At 45.1% G+C, this 16,069-nt stretch overlaps 1 protein-coding gene across 3 annotated transcripts in view; it reads left to right on the forward strand.

Annotated features, from left to right (window-relative positions):
• Window positions 1–16,069, forward strand: part of TBC1D32 (TBC1 domain family member 32) — a 235,422-nt gene that overhangs the window by 45,537 nt on the left and 173,816 nt on the right. For all 3 annotated transcript variants that reach the window (XM_029056266.2, XM_029056257.2, XM_029056276.2), the window contains 3 exons: window positions 243–333; window positions 5,572–5,709; window positions 9,010–9,102. In XM_029056266.2, the coding sequence (XP_028912099.1) occupies window positions 243–333; window positions 5,572–5,709; window positions 9,010–9,102 (322 nt within the window). The remainder of the gene's footprint in view (window positions 1–242; window positions 334–5,571; window positions 5,710–9,009; window positions 9,103–16,069) is intronic.

The following is a 16,069-nucleotide window of genomic DNA, read 5'->3' on the forward strand; positions in this document are numbered from 1 at the left end:
GCTTCTGGCATGTGAGGGTCATAGGGATCGCGTCGGTGTGCAGTCAGGGAGCATCGGTACTCCGAAGGAATACGCCTTTAATATGGCAGGCCGTGATTCGTAGGTTTATTAAAACGGTGCGTTGTCCTGGCTCGCTGTCTTTTAGGCGCAAACAGTGTCTGTCAGCACAGGGCTTGGGGCGCTGCGTTCCCTTCCCCGGACGTTACCGAAATTCCTCGTTATTTTATTTTATTTTTTTCCAGATTACATCTTCGGTTCAGCAGTGCATCCAGTACTCTGACTCGTGTGAGGTCATGCGATCTGACGAAACCCTGAGGCTTCAGCAGCAGTGTGGTTCGTTCATAGTTTTTAATTGGGAGGCTGGTCATTGCTTGTAAACCCGTAGAAAACACACCTTCCCGAAAAAGCGACCGCTTACGTTTTAGATGCCAATTAACGTGAACAGTGGGTGTGTGACCGTAGCAGGGCAGAATTCTCCCCCTCTAGACTGTGAGCTCATGGTGGGCAGGACTGGGTCTGTTTATTGTTATATTAGAGAAGCAGCGTGGGTCAGTGGAAAGAGCCCGGGCTTGGGAGTCAGAGGTCGAGGGTTCGAATTCCGGCTCCACCACTTGTCAGCTGTGTGACTGTGGGCAAGCCACTTCACTTCTCTGTGCTTCAGTTCCCTCATCTGTAAAATGGGGATTAAGACTGTGAGCCCCACGTGGGACAACCTGATCGCCCTGTATCTCCCCCAGCGCTTAGAACAGTGCTCTGCACATAGTGAGCGCTTAAAAATACCAACATTATTATTATTATCGAACTCTCCCAAGCACTTAGTACAGGGCTTTGCACACATTAAGCGCTCAATAAATATGACTGAATGAACGAACGCTAAACGTTAGGGCAAGATCGTTATTATTTGGGTTGCAGATTACAGTTTTGGAGTTGCTGTTCCTCACTATTTCCTTTCTTCCTTCCCTCAGCTGGGCTTCCCTCCTCACCCCAATAATAAGAATAATAATAACGATGGTATTTGTCAAGCTCCTACTCTGTGCCAGGCACCGTTCTAAGGAGTGGGTGGATACAAGCAAATGGAGTTGGACACAGTTCCTGTCCCACGTGGGGCTCACAGTCTCAATCCCCATTTTGCAGATGGGGTAACTGAGGCCCAGAGAAGTGAAGCGATTTGCCCAAGGCCACTCAGCAGACGAGTGGCGGAGCCGGGATTAGAACCCGTGGCCCTCTGACTCCCAGGCCCGTGCCCTCTCCACCGTGCCATGCTGCCTCGATGGGATTCTCCAGTTTCTCTCCTCTGGCAGCTGGACTCCTAAGAATAGTGGTTGTGGCATCTGTTAAGCCCTTCCCATGTGCCAAGCATTGTACTGAGCCCTCAGGAGAGTAGATACTGAACCCCCATTTTACAGATGAGGAAACTACGGCACCAGGCCACACAAGTTAGTGACGGAGACGAGATTAGAAACCAGATAGCGTGACGCCCGTGCTCTTCCCACCGGGCCATGCTTCTCTAAAGCGAATGGGAAGCAGCATGACGTAGTGGATAGAGCACGGGCCGGGGAGTGAGAAGGTCACGGCTTCTAATCTCAGCTCTGTCACTTGTTTGCTGTGTGACCTCGGGCAAGTCTCTTCGCTTCTCTGGGCCTCAGTTACCTCATCTGTAAAATGGAGATCGAGACTGTGAGCCCCACATGGGACACAAGCAACCCAATTTGCTTGTATCCATCCCAGTGCTTAGTACAGGTCCCTGGCACAGAATAAGCGCTTAACAAATGCCATTATTATTATTACTGTTATGGTAAATACAGGCTTAACTAAAGGGCAATATAATTTTTTCTCCTCACTGAGCAAACTCTTGGTGAGAAGGCCCCTTTAGCCAGATTTCCACATTCAGGGATACTCAAACTCTTTTCCTTGCCCAAGATGATGCGAAGCCAGGGCCCTTCTGTCCACTAAGAGAGGATAGATTGAATTTTTTTTTCCTTAAGGGAGGAAAATTGGAAGAGAATGAAACATAAGTTAAAAAGGTGATTATAAAGTAAATGAAAAATACAAATCAAAATATACTAATAGAATGAGGGACGATTGAGAGAAGAAAAAGTCAGGGTCACCAAAAGCAGGAAAATATGGTGTCGGTAACAGCAAAGGGATGAGAAGGACATTGGAATTAGTTTCCTTTTAGTTCCTCTTCCCAGAATATAGCACGTTAATTCATTCATTCAATCGAATTTATTAAGCGGCTCACTGTACTAAGCGGTTGGGAAAGTACAAAATAACAATAAACAGGCACATTCCCAGCCCACAGTGTGCTTACAGCATAGATTTTAGTGGCTACTAGGCAATCTGCTACAAGTCAAAACTCACCCGTGCTGGGCAGAAGCGGCATGGGAGAGAGTCGAGGGCGGAGATTCGAGTTGACTGCGTGGAAGGCGGCAGTGGTAAATCACTTCAGGATTTTTACCAAAAAAACTCTCTGGATCCAGTACCAGAACTATAGCAGAGGGAGAGCGGGGCGTTCTGGGAGAGGTGTGTCCGTGGTGTCGCTATGGGTCGGAAACTACTCGACAGCATAAAGCAAGAGACAAGGAAAAGTATAAAAGTCAAATGGGAAAATAAGAATTTCTCCCCAAAGCAGCAATTGTAGGACCCTAAGTTGAAACTTCAAGCGTTTTAAGTGCTACATTAACAGAAAATCTGTACCACTGTTTCTTTTTAATTTAGAGTTCAAGATTGATTTTGTACAGAACATGTGGTTAGGCCCAGTCCCTTTCACTGAATTTGCCTTCCTGGTCAATTTTGAAATCCTTTATCTTTTTTAAGTAACTTTTTGGAAACACTTGTTTCCAGTAGTCACGATTTTTCTTTATCTTCTTTTTCTCTATCTTCCAACTTATGGAACCATAATCATGAGAGTGGATGTCAAGGAAGGCAACCATTACATTCTTTCTCTAAGCATCCTGCTGCCTCTAAATGAGAGAGAAGTCTACTTCAGGATGAAATTAGGTTTTCATTATTGTGCTTTCGGTGTTTTATTGCCCTCCAGTTTCCCTCCTAGGTTAATAGGGGAAGGAATAGCTCAGTCCATTCATCCCAAATAAGCTAAGATCCCCAAACCGAACTCTGTGTTAATGAAATGAGTTGACAGATAGAACACTTTTTTTTAAGGGAGCTGGCTTTCGGGGGTAGCTGGAATTGTTAGCGGCCTAGAGTCAGAGCTCAGACAAAGTCTGGAAGTACCTGTGGGATGTGTGAAGAAAACTGAAGCGACATATCAGCCTGCACCAGGGAAGCCATACCCGCAACCGGAAACTCATATATGGCAATTCGGAGAAAAAAGCGGTGACGAAATTCTGCTGCCCAGGCAGCACACTGACCAACGATGCAGTGATAGACAAGGAAATAGAAAGCAGAGGCAGGAAGACCCACACATCTTTTGGAAGGCTGTCTAATAGAGTGTGGAAGCAACGTGGTTTGAGGATCCAGGACCCACACATCTTTTGGAAGGCTGTCTAATAGAGTGTGGAAGCAACGGGGTTTGAGGATCCCGATGAAACTAAAGGTCTACAGAGCCATAGTGTTGTTCAACGCTCTCTTAGGCCGTGACACCCGGAGCGTACACAGGTGCTGCATCCAGCTCCTTGTCAGTTCCACTAGTAACACTTAGGGGCCACGCTTGGCAGCAGATTCATTCATTCAGTCGTATTTATTGAGCGCTTACTGTGTGCAGAGCACTGTACTAAGCGCTTGGAACGTACAGTTGGGCAACAGATAGAGACAATCCCTGCCCAGCCGCGGGCTCACAGTCTAAAATGGCAAGACAAGGTCATGAGCAGTGAGATTCTGGCAGTCTTCTTGCATTGGGTGGTATTGGGTGGGATATGTAGAGAATGGGTGAAAGCAGGTACCCAAGCAGTTGTTGTATCGAGAGCTGAGATAAGAAATCCGAAAGCAAAGAGGAGGAGAGAGCGCCTTTTAAGGACGTGACAGACAAAGGCTCGGACATTGTTGCCTCCCGGCTGAAAATTGGCAGTCGGTTTCTGAGATTAGCCCCGCGTGGTGCACTGCCGTTAAGAATGGAGTGGCTGTCTTTGAGCAAAACTTTGTATGGAAAGGGAGACAAAGAGGGAACGGCAACAAGCACTGTAACCATTAAGCATGATCATACAGTAGAGAAGCAGCGTGGCTCAGTGGAAAGAGCACGGGCTTAGGAGTCAGAGGTCATGGGTTCTAATCCCGGCTCCGCCACCTGTCAGCTTTGTGACTTTGGGCAAGTCACGTAACTTCTCGGTGCTTCAGTGACCTCATCTGTAAAATGGGGATTAAGACTGTGAGCCTCATCTGGGACAACCTCATTGCCCAGTATCTACCCCAGCACTTAGAACAGGGTTCAGCACATAGTAAGCACTTAACATATACCCACATTATCATCATTATTATTATTAACAAGGGAAAACCTTTTTTTGAGGGGGTCCAATGGGGCCAGGACTGTGGATCTGACATAGACCTTTTCAATCACATACACACTCAGAGGTCAACTTCACTGTTAGTGGGATCTTTTTCTAATAGGAAGGAATATGTGTGTATATATATATATACACACACACAAACATATATGTATACACAGATGTACACATGCACACATAAGCACACATATATGCATGTACACATGTGCATATGCACACATATATTTATGTTTATACATATGGATGTATATACACATGGATTTTGTATACACACGCATGCATGCAAATATGTAATATATATCTATGTATATATGTATGTATATAGACATGCGTATATGCACAGGTCTTTGCTATATATGTATATAAGGAACACACATGCACACAAAGAAATGCACATTCACACACACACATATGTGCACACATATGTACGTGTGCATGGGTGGACACACAAGATGTGTATATACACACGGGGATCATATACTCACATATGCATGTGTGCGTAGTGTACATATATGTATATATGCATGTGTATACACATGAGCCCTTACATGTGTGTATATTTGTGTGTGTGTGCATGTGTGTGTTTATGTGTATAAGGAACACACATGTACACACAAAGAAGTGAGATGAAGTGTCTTTATCCTTCTCTTTGGGAATCCATGAAACCCAGGCAGCAGAATATTATAGTTGGAAACGATTTAAGGAAATATTAATTTTCTTTTAATTTGGTTTATTTTCATTTTGTAGTAAAAAAAAAAAAAATAAGCACCGAAAATCTCGCAAAATAACTTCTAGAAGCCCCATTGCTAAGGTGACCTCTCCATGGTGTCTGTTACTTTCAGTGGAATGTTCTTTATTGTGTTCTTCCCTGGTAGTGAAGTTTAAGTTTCATTATGACTGCTTTCCCTCAAAGATGTACGTAAAAAGAAGATTTGTAACTTATGAATCTATGCCAGTGAACAGAAAAATTTAAATGGAAAAAAATGATTTCTTATTTATACTGTGCTGCTAGAGTAGACCCAATCCACTTAATGTACAAAAGGGAATGAAGACAGGTATTATATGCTAAAACTACTTTCAAACCAATGTTCTTTTCTTTTCTTTTTTTAAGGTAATAAACAGAAGACTTTCTATACGGGACAAGAATTACAGTACATTTATTTTGTTCACTCACTGTGCCTTTTAGGAAGACTATTGATCTATACCCATGGCAGAAAGTTATTTCCCATAAAGTTGAAAAATAGAAAAGGTAAGGAAAAGTGGAAGACCCGGTTCATATTCAAAAAAAATGAAAGGACATTTTGATTCAGATGGAGTGATAGAGGCATTATGAGAAGCCATTATGCTCAGATTTAGTTTTCTATGAGACATCGCAACTGCAGAGTTGAACACAATTGGTATTTTGTGTTTTTCTTGTTTCCTTGGTGCTCTTATTCTAAGACCTACCATTGACAATATAAAATGACTATCCTGTCACCCCAAATTTCAAACAAAATTAGCTACTTAGAATGGACAAACTGTCCCACATGAGGAAATTGGATCAGAGACTAACTCAAGTTCATCACAGTTTCTCTTCTCACAGCCAGTCTTTAAAATGTATGGGAATTACGTCTGATGACCTGTACATCCTCCATGCTTGCAAAGAAGTATAAATATTGGGACTCTTCTCATACCCAAATTTGCATTTTCAATGTGAGCCCCTCCTTGTTCTGTTTTATGACAGTGAGATCATTTTCATGAAATAAGGGTTGTTTCTACCAGGAAAAGACATCATTAAAACTACATGGAAATTTGTCCAAATGAAATCTGGGTCGTGTGTTAAGTGCTTTCTACGTGCCAAGCACTGTTCTAATCTCTGGGGTAGATACAAGACAGTCAAGTCCCACACCTAAGTAAGAGGGAGAGCAGGTTTTGAATCCCCATTTTACAGATGAGGGAACTGAGGCACAGAGAAGTTCTAATAATAATTGTGGCATTTGTTAAGTGCTTACTATGTGCGAGGCACTGTATTCAGCATTTGTGAAGATAGAAGATAATCGGGTTGGATTCAGTCCCTGTCCAACATAGGGCTCCCAGGCTCAATCCCCATTTGCAGATGAGGTGACCGAGTCCCAGAGAAGTGAAACGACTTGCCCAAGGTTACCCAGCAGATGAGCGGTGGAGTCAGGATTAGAACCCAGGTCCTCTGAATCCTAGGCCCGTGCTCTTTCCCTTAGGTCACAGTATTTTCATCCTGTGCCTTTGGGTCTTTCATTTTAATCCTCACTTTAAAATCAAAGGGAGGATTTGCATTTCTCCTTTCTGTTGACACCTGCAGTAGAACCTAAAGGCCAAAGAGAAGGGTTGAAGTATTTGTCCATAAGGACATAGTTTATTGCTATCACTGACACACAACCCTTTGGAAGATGCATTACCATTCAAAGATTTCAGACCTCCAGCTTGAGAATCACTGGGGAAAACCCTCCACCTGCAATCCATGGGCAAATAATCAGTCAATCAATCAATGGTATGTATTTACCGTATGCAGAACACCGCTGTAGGCACTTGGGAGAGGACAGTACAACAGAATTAGCAGATACGCCCTCTGCCCGTAACGAGCTTACATTCTAGACGGGGAGGCAGCCATTAATAGAAATGAATAAGCAATTGACAATATATAAATAAGGTTGCCCTGCCAAATGATCTCTGTGGTATCTCCAGTGACCGCATGGGCCTTCCGACACTTCCTATACCCGGACACTTCTGAATAGGGTAAGAATAATAATGATAGCAATAATTGCATTTGTTCAACTCTCATTTGGCTAGTATTCTTCTAAGCGCTGGGATAGATAAAGGATAATCAGGTCCCACATGGGGCTCACCATCTTAAATGGGAAGAAGAATAGATATTGAATCCCCATTTTACAATTGAGTGAAGTGAAGCACAGAGAAATGAATTGACTCACCCAAGGTCACACAGGAGAGAAATGGCAGAGCTGGGATTAGAACCCTGGTCCTCAGACTCATTCAATAGTATTTATTGAGCGCTTACTATGTGCAGAGCACTGTACTAAGCGCTTGGGATGAACAAGTCGGCAACAGATAGAGACAGTCCCTGCCGTTTGACGGGCTTACAGTCTAATCGGGGGAGACGGACAGACAAGAACGATGGCACTAAACAGCGTCAAGGGGAAGAACATCTCGTAAAAACAATGGCAACTAAATAGAATCAAGGCGATGTACAATTCATTAACAAGATAAATAGGGTAACGAAAATATATACAGTTGAGCGGACGGGTACAGTGCTGTGGGGATGGGAAGGGAGAGGTGGAGGAGCAGAGGGAAAAGGGGAAAATGAGGCTTTAGCTGCGGAGAGGTAAAGGGGGGATGGCAGAGGGAGTAGAGGGGGAAGAGGAGCTCAGTCTGGGAAGGCCTCTTGGAGGAGGTGATTTTTAAGTAAGGTTTCGAAGAGGGAAAGAGAATCAGTTTGGCGGAGGTGAGGAGGGAGGGCGTTCCAGGACCGCGGGAGGACGTGACCCGGGGGTCGACGGCGGGATAGGCGAGACCGAGGGACGGCGAGGAGGTGGGCGGCGGAGGAGCGGAGCGTGCGGGGTGGGCGGTAGAAAGAGAGAAGGGAGGAGAGGTAGGAAGGGGCAAGGTGATGGAGAGCCTTGAAGCCTAGAGTGAGGAGTTTTTGTTTGGAGCGGAGGTCGATAGGCAACCACTGGAGTTGTTTAAGAAGGGGAGTGACATGCCCAGACTCCCAGGACCGTACTATTTCCCCCAGTCAGTGTGGCTTCCCAAGGAGAGCTCTGAATAAATAGAACTCCCTATATTTTGGAGTTGACTAATTAGCACATAGGGATATTGACAATCCCATCCATCCTCTCTCTCCGTATTCGCTCCTGGACCAATTAAAAGTGACCCTTGGAATGGGCACGGTCTCTGGCGTCGGGAGAGGTAAAATGGGCGGACACTTGATCCCTGTGCCGTTTTTGAACCCTCCACACTCTCGAGCCAGGAAGAGCTGGGAAGGGCATATAGGAGTAAAAATGATGGCCTGGATAAAACGGAATTTAGAATAAGTGACGTTTACAAGCGTTCTGCACGCAGCAAGTCCTCGAAAAATACCGTTGATTGGTTGACTTACTGGACCGGGATGGAACTCCTTCTTGCTCTAAACTGCCTGGTGTCTCATCACCCCAACTTACTGCTTTGAGATATAAGGCAACTTGGCCCAGCCTGCCTGTTAACCCTTACAGCTGCAGTGGCAGAGTGGAGCGTAGATCAACAAACAAGCAGTCCTAAAAAGCTTGGGACTCTGGAAAAGCGAGTTGAGACAGGATTCAAATTTCCAAGAACGTGCAGAATGCAGATGGGACAACCAGATCAGTTGAGCCCCAGATCGAGGAGCACCTCACCCGTTTGAAACAAGCAAAAAGACGTTTTTCTTCAACCAGTAGAGAGACTGGTGATGTCGCTTCTTGTGTTAATTCCTTTTTTTTTTTAAAAAAAAAAAATGCGGCCCGGTGAAAATGTGATTCAAGTTTCTGATCATTTTTCGATTTAGATTCAGTCACCCTCACGGACCTGCTGGTACTGTTTACGCGACTCATCTATTGTTCTCCAAGTTGTCCAAAGGTGATACCTGCTGAGCACACAGGTAATTCCGTCGGTTATCTGTATACGTAATGTGTAAAAGGCTTCTTCAAGGGCATTTGTGATATTCAGTAGTATTAATTATGGTGCTTGTTAAGTGCTTACTGTTTGCCAAACCCTGCTCTAAACACTGGGGGCAGTTACAAGTTAATCGGGTTGGACCCAGTCCCTGTCCCACATGGGGCTCAGAGTCTCAACCCCTGTTTTACAGATGAGGTCACTGAGGCCCAGAGAAGTGGTGACCTGCCCAAGGTCACGCAGCAGATATGCGGTGGAGTCAGGATTAGAACCCAGTTCCTTTCGACTCCCAGGCCTGTCCTCCATCCACTGGGCTACGTCGCTTCTATTTTTCTATTTTCTTACGTACATATCTGTATATTTATCTATATTAATGTCTGTCCCCCCCACCCAGGATGGTAAGCCCATTGTGAACAGAGAATGTGTACTCTCCCAAGTGCTTAGAACAGAGCTCTGCACGCAGTAAATGCTCACTAAATATGATTGAATAAATGAGTGAAAGTGAACATTGGTTTTGGCCTTTAGAAGAAGCCACTGAATATCTTATAGTGAGTGTTTTTTTTACACTGTTTAAATAGTATTGCAAGATGAGATGCCTTAAAACATTTCTCATTAATCTGAAATTCAGGCATCTACTATCAGTACGTCATTGGGCAGGGATTGTCTCTGTTGCCGAACTGTATGTTCCAAGCGCTTAGTACAGTGCTCTGCACATAGGAAGCACTCAATAAATACTATTGAATGAATGAATTGAGCCTCTTTGCTTTTCATAGTGCTTGCTACTTGACATTTGGTTACAATACAGAAGGACAGGGCGTGATCTCTGCCCTTGAGCAGAGCTCAGTATCTAATGGAGTAAAGAATCAACTTAGATCATCCTGAGGCTGGCACTCTAGCTTGTGGGTTGTTGGACTTTTACTATGCCTGACATTTCGCCACTCATAATAACCACCACCAGACCTCAGACCAAGAAATGAGAAGAGATGAAACTTTAAGCAGGTTGCTAACAAGTTGCTCTTGCAACAGACTCCGAACTAGGAGACCGAGGCTTTATTGTGAATTTCAGTTATCCATCCAATTCCCGCCCTCTCCCCCCCGCCCCTCGCAAATTAGGAGTTGTCTGAATCAAAGGGAATTTGTTTTCATTTTTCATCTCCAGTCATCCAGGCCTCATTTTACGACTATGCTCCCAGTTTGTAGAAAATGTAGCCGTGAGTCTAGCGAGGACCAGGGACTGTGTCTAATTCTCATGCATTTACATCTTCCCAGCACTCGGTACAGTGCTTTTCTACGGCAGGCCCTTAAATTCTATTTCTAATACTACCCAGTTCCCTTCGCGTACCTTAGTTGTGGGCGTCAGCTGTGAAAGATTACCATTTAAATAAGCCCTCTTTCCCCTGACTCCATCTCCCTTTGGTGTCGCTTACACGCTTGGATCTGAACCCTTTGCCTCGCCTTATGCTGTTGAGTCATCTCCAACCCAAAGCGACACCATGGACACATTTCTCCCAGAACACCCCGCCTCCATCTGCAGTCCTTCTGGTAGTGGATCCAGAGGGTTTTCTTGGTAAAAATCCGGAAGTGGTTTACCATCGCCTCCTTCCACGCGGTAAACTTGAGTCTCCACCCTCGACTCTCTCCCGTGCCGCTGCTGCCCAGCGCGGGTGAGTTTTGATCTGTAGCCGATCGCCTGCCCCTCGCTAGCCGCTGCCCAAGCTAGGAACGGAACGGACAGGCCTCTGCCTGACTCCCCCTCCCCTAGTCGAGACTGGTAGAGGACTGGAAACTCTCCAGGTGCCACCCTGAGATGGGTTGCATCCTTTGAGCAATTGATATTTCTCCCACCCTCAGCCCAACAGCACTTATGTACTTATCCAGAATTTATATTAAAGTTGCTCCCCCCACCCCCAGACTGTAAGCTCCTTGTGGCCGGGGAACGAGTCTATCAACTCTATATTCTCCCCCAAGTGCTTAGTACAGTGCTCTGCACACAGGAAGCACTCAAATACCATCGGTTGCTTGATAAATACAATCCTTTTTGTGAACCCGCTATAATGAGAATGTCATTCCCCTACTCGTTGACTACCCAGGTTCAGTCTAAAAAGAGCTGACCTCCAGTTATACCTCTTTCGCTTGAAGTTCGAAAATATCCTGAGGAATCGGGAAGGAAAAGGAGGTAAAACCGTTTTAGTTCAAGCCGGTGGACGATCCCTTCTCTTCAGCCCCACCTGGATGATTGGGAGGCCTGGCTTTTTTTTGGTTTTTGGCTTGTTTTCTATCTCTCCTTAAGCATGTCTCATGACTTCCAGGTATCCATGTCATCCTCTGTAAAGTGAGGATGGTGAGCTCTCTGTGAGCACCCACTTTGTTGAACTATACTCTCCCAAGTGGTTAATACAGAGGTCTGCATGCAATAAGTGCTCAAAAAATACCACCGATGATGATGATGGAAAGGTAGCACACCCCACCCTGGATTTTGTTAATCACAAATTTTAAAACATTCTACAAAATGAGGCTTCCACCTCTTATTTTCCATGGTGAATGTGAATTCTTAATGTTACAGTTCTCACTGTTTTAAAAATTATTCTCTTACTCATCTTAAATGTCCTTTTTCTTAGTTTTATGCCATTTCTTCCAATTTTGTCTCCTAAGCCAAAGAGTGAAATGTTTCCTCTCCCTTCCTTCATGTTAACATTTCAAGGATTTAGAGTATTTTGTATTCTTTTTTTCACCTACTGCTCAGTCAGTCTTTAATTCTTTATTGAATACCTTCCTTAATTTGACCTCTTTCAGCTTCTTTTTTTAACCTTTTCAATTAAAAGAAAGTTCTTGTAGGGGATTTTGATGCTCTTTTTAAAAAATCAGTTTGGCCCCAAAATATGATGCTGAGATAGTTGGATGGTTAGTGAATAATTTCACTATGCTGTTTTTTTCCAGTTCAAAATTTTCTTTACTTTCTGAGTGCTCCCAAGACATTTCGATAGGATTTCTGTTGGAGACCTCAGCCAATCCTTCACTCTCCTTAAATTTTTTCTTTGAAATTACGTTTGCAGTGGAAACAAATCCTATTCTTCAGCTAGATTCATCTCTCCTGTTGACCGGTATTAAGGTCTCTGAAAGATCTTAGCTCTGTAGAGAGAGACTTCTGTACTCCCTAATTTTGGATACTTGAATAAACTCCCAGGCCAAATTTTAAATCAGTCAGATAAATGCTGGGCATAGAGCACATCTTGGCCCAGATTCAGGGAACTGCTCAAGTGGGTGAATGCTGGACAGCTTAATTGCTTGGAGCATTTTCAGCACATGGACTAATTCCATACCAGGCTTCTGTGATACTTCCAACACCAGGAAAGAGCAATGGCAGCTTTAGATTTATTTCACAGACGTTAACCATAGGAACTCCAAAAGAACATTGACTCAAAGATTAATTTTGTCTCCCTTTTTGACTTTCCTTTCGACTCCCTTTGCTTTTTTGTCATAGTGATGTGGCAGTCTAGCAAAGAAACATAGGACTTCCTGAGGCGAGAGGAAAAGTAGATTTTCTTTTCTTTAGAAAGGGAAACTTGCACATAATCAATCAATCAGTCTTATTTATTAAGCACTTACTCAGTGCAGAGCACTGTACCAAGTGCTTGGGGGAGTACAGGATAATAGAGTTGGTAGATGCATTCTCTGCCCACGGTGAGCTTAAAATCTAGAAGGGGAGAAAGACATTACAGATATGTACTTAAGGGCTGTGGGGCTCAGAGGGGTGAACAAAAGGGAGCAATTCGAAGTGCAAGGGGGGAGACAAAGAAGGGAGGGGAGGAAGAGGAAGTGAGGGCTTAGTTGGGGAAGATCTCATAGAGGAGATGTGCTTTTAATAAGGCTCTGAAGGAGTGATCGTCTATCAGATGTGGGGAGGAAGTGTTCCAGGCCAGAGGCAGGGTGTGGGCAAGAGGTTCGTGGCTCAGCTGACATTCTCGTCTCCTGTTTCCCTTCCCGTCTCACCCACTCCCGTGGCTTCAACTACCAACTGTGCACAGACGATTCCCAAATCTACGACACCAGCCCTGATCTCTCTCGCTCTCTGGAATCTCGCGTTTCCTCCTGCTCTGAGGACAGCTCCACTCAGAGGTCCCACCGACACCACAAACAACGTGTCCGAAACGGGACTCCTCATCTTCTCACCCAGATGTTGTCCTCCTCCTGTCGAGGCGCAGTGAGGAGGTTAACATTAGAGGAGTGAAGTGTGAGGGCTGGGTTGTACTAGGAAATCGGGGAGGAAAGGGTAGGAGAGGGCAAGGTGATCGAATGTTTTGGAGAAATGGTGAGGAGTTTCTGTTTGATGTGGAGGTGGATGGGCAACCACTGGAGGTTCTTGAGTGGGAAAACGGACTGGTTTTATAGAAAAATGATCTGGGCAGCAGAGTGAAGTATGGATTGGCTAGGGAGAGACAGAGGGCAGGGAGGTCAATGAGGAGACTGATGCAATAATCAAGGTAGAATAGAGAAGCAGCGTGGCTTAGTGGAAAGAGCCCGGGCTTGGGAGTCAGAGGTTGCAGGTTCTAATCCTGGCTCTGCCACTTGTCAGCTGACTTCGGGCCAGTCACTTCACTTCTCTGGGCCTCAGTTACCTCACCTGTATAATGGGGATGAAGACCGTGAGCCTCACTTGGGACCACCTGATCACCTTGTATCTACCTCAGCGCTTAAAACAGTGCTTGGCACATAGTAAGCGCTTAACAAATAATACCATCATCATAGGATAAGTACTTGCATTAAAGTGGTAACAGTTCGGATGGAGATGAAATGGCAGATTTTAGTGACATTGTGAAGGTGGAACTGACAGGATATTGAGACAGATTGAATATGCTGGTTGAATGAGAGGGATGAGTTGAGGTAGAGAAGCAGCGTGGCTCAGTGGAAAGAGCACGGGCTTTGGAGTCAGGGCTCATGAGTTCGAATCCCAGCTCTGCCACTTGTTGGCTGTGTGACTGTGGGCAAGTCACTTAACTTCTCTGTGCCTCAGTTCCCTCATCTGTAAAATGGGGATTAAGACTGTGAGCTCCACGTGGGACAACCTGATTCCCCTATGTCTACCCCAGCGCTTAGAACAGTGCTCGGCACATAGTAAGCGCTTAACAAATACCAACATTATTATTATTATTATTATAATGCCAAGGTTACGGGCTTGTGAGACAGGGAGGATGGCGGTGCTGTCTACAGTGATTGGAAAATCGCTGGGAGAGGAGGGTTTGGGTGGGAGGTTAAGGAGTTCCTTTTTGGACATGTTTTGTTTGAGGTGTCAGCAGGACATCCAAAGTAGAGATGTTCCCGAAGGCAGGAAGCAATGTGAAACTGCAGAGAGAGAGAGAGATTAGTGCTGGTGATGTCGATTTGGGAATTAACCTCATAGAGATGGTAGTGCGTTCGTTCATTCCATCGTATTTATTGAATGCTTACTGCGTGCAGAACACTGTACCAAGCACTTGGAAGAGCACAATACAACAATTAAACAGTCACATTCCCTGCCCACAACAAGCTTACAGTCGGGGGCGGGGATGGGGGTGGGGGGAAGACGTCGATACAAATAAATAAATTATGGCTATGGACATAAGTGCTTTGGTGCTGGGAAGGGGGAAGAGGAAAGGGAGCAAGTCAGGTTGGCGCAGAAGAGAGTGGGAGATGAGAAAAAGAGTGAATGAGTTTTCCAAGGGAGTAGGGGTAGATGGAGAATAAAAGGGGACCCAGAACCGAGGGAGTTTTGAGGGATTCCCACAGTTAATGGTTGGAGGAAGAGGAGGAGTTCATGAAAGAGCCTGAAAATGAGTGGCCAGAGAGATAAGAGGAGAACCAGGAGAGGAAAGTGTCAGTGAAGGTGAGGTTGGTTAATGTTTCCAGGAAAAGAAAGGGCTTGGTTAACGACAGCTCAGAGGTCGGGAACGCTTAGGATGGGGTAGAGGCTGGTGGATTTGGCAAGGAGATCATCGTTGACCTTTGAGAGGGCAACTTCTGTGGAGTGAAGGGGGCAGAAGCCAGATTGGAAGGGGTCAAGAGGGGAATTGGAGGAGAGGAGGTGGAGACGGCAGGTATAGACACCTCGTTCAAGAAGCTTGGAGAGGAGTGGTAGGAGGGAGGTTGGGTGATAATTGCAAAAAGCAAAAGAACCGAACTTTCCTCATTCAAGTATGGAAGCTTGGATGTTGAATATGTAAAATACGTTCAGTTTCTCTTCACATTCTTCAGTGACAAGCATGTCTTTATGTATGCGAAATGTCTGTCTTTACACAGTAGTGCAGGGGTGAGAGTCAGAAGGAGAATGCCCACGGGGGCTATGCCATCAGTGGTGGAGGCTTCTAACTGAAATCTTAATGATAATAACAATAATAATAATAATAATGATACTTGTTAAGCATTTTCTATATGCCAAGCACTGAGCACTGGAGTGGAAGCAAGTTGATCAGGGTGGACACAGTCCCTGTCCCACATAGAGCTCATAATCTTAATCCCCATTTTATAGATGAGGTCAGTGAGGCCCAGAGGATGTGAAGTGACTTGCCCAAGGTCACAGAGCAGATAAGTCCCAGGTCCTTCTCACTCCCAGGCCCTTGCTCCATCCACTAAGACATCCTAGGGCATCTCACATGCTGGACAGGCTCAGCGGGGAGCCTGAAAATGGCCGCCGCATGTGAGCAGCAAGGATTTCAGCGGCTACTGACATGGTTGCCCTGCCAACTGACTCCTAGGACCGTCTGTGATTACTTTGATCCTAAATGGATTTGGTACCTCAAACTCTTAAGTTCATTTTACAGCTTGCCACACCCATCTTAGGCGATAAGGTCTCAGTCGAAATTGGGGGCTTGAAAATCTTTCCAGCAGGCTTGGAGAAAAGGCTGGCAGGAGCTATAGAATACAGAGGAGCCATAGAATTCAGGGAGCAAAAGGCCTTAATTTATTATTATTATGGTATT

Source organism: Ornithorhynchus anatinus, chromosome 2 (genome assembly GCF_004115215.2).
Source record: "Ornithorhynchus anatinus isolate Pmale09 chromosome 2, mOrnAna1.pri.v4, whole genome shotgun sequence".
NCBI classification, from domain to species: Eukaryota; Metazoa; Chordata; class Mammalia; order Monotremata; family Ornithorhynchidae; genus Ornithorhynchus; species Ornithorhynchus anatinus.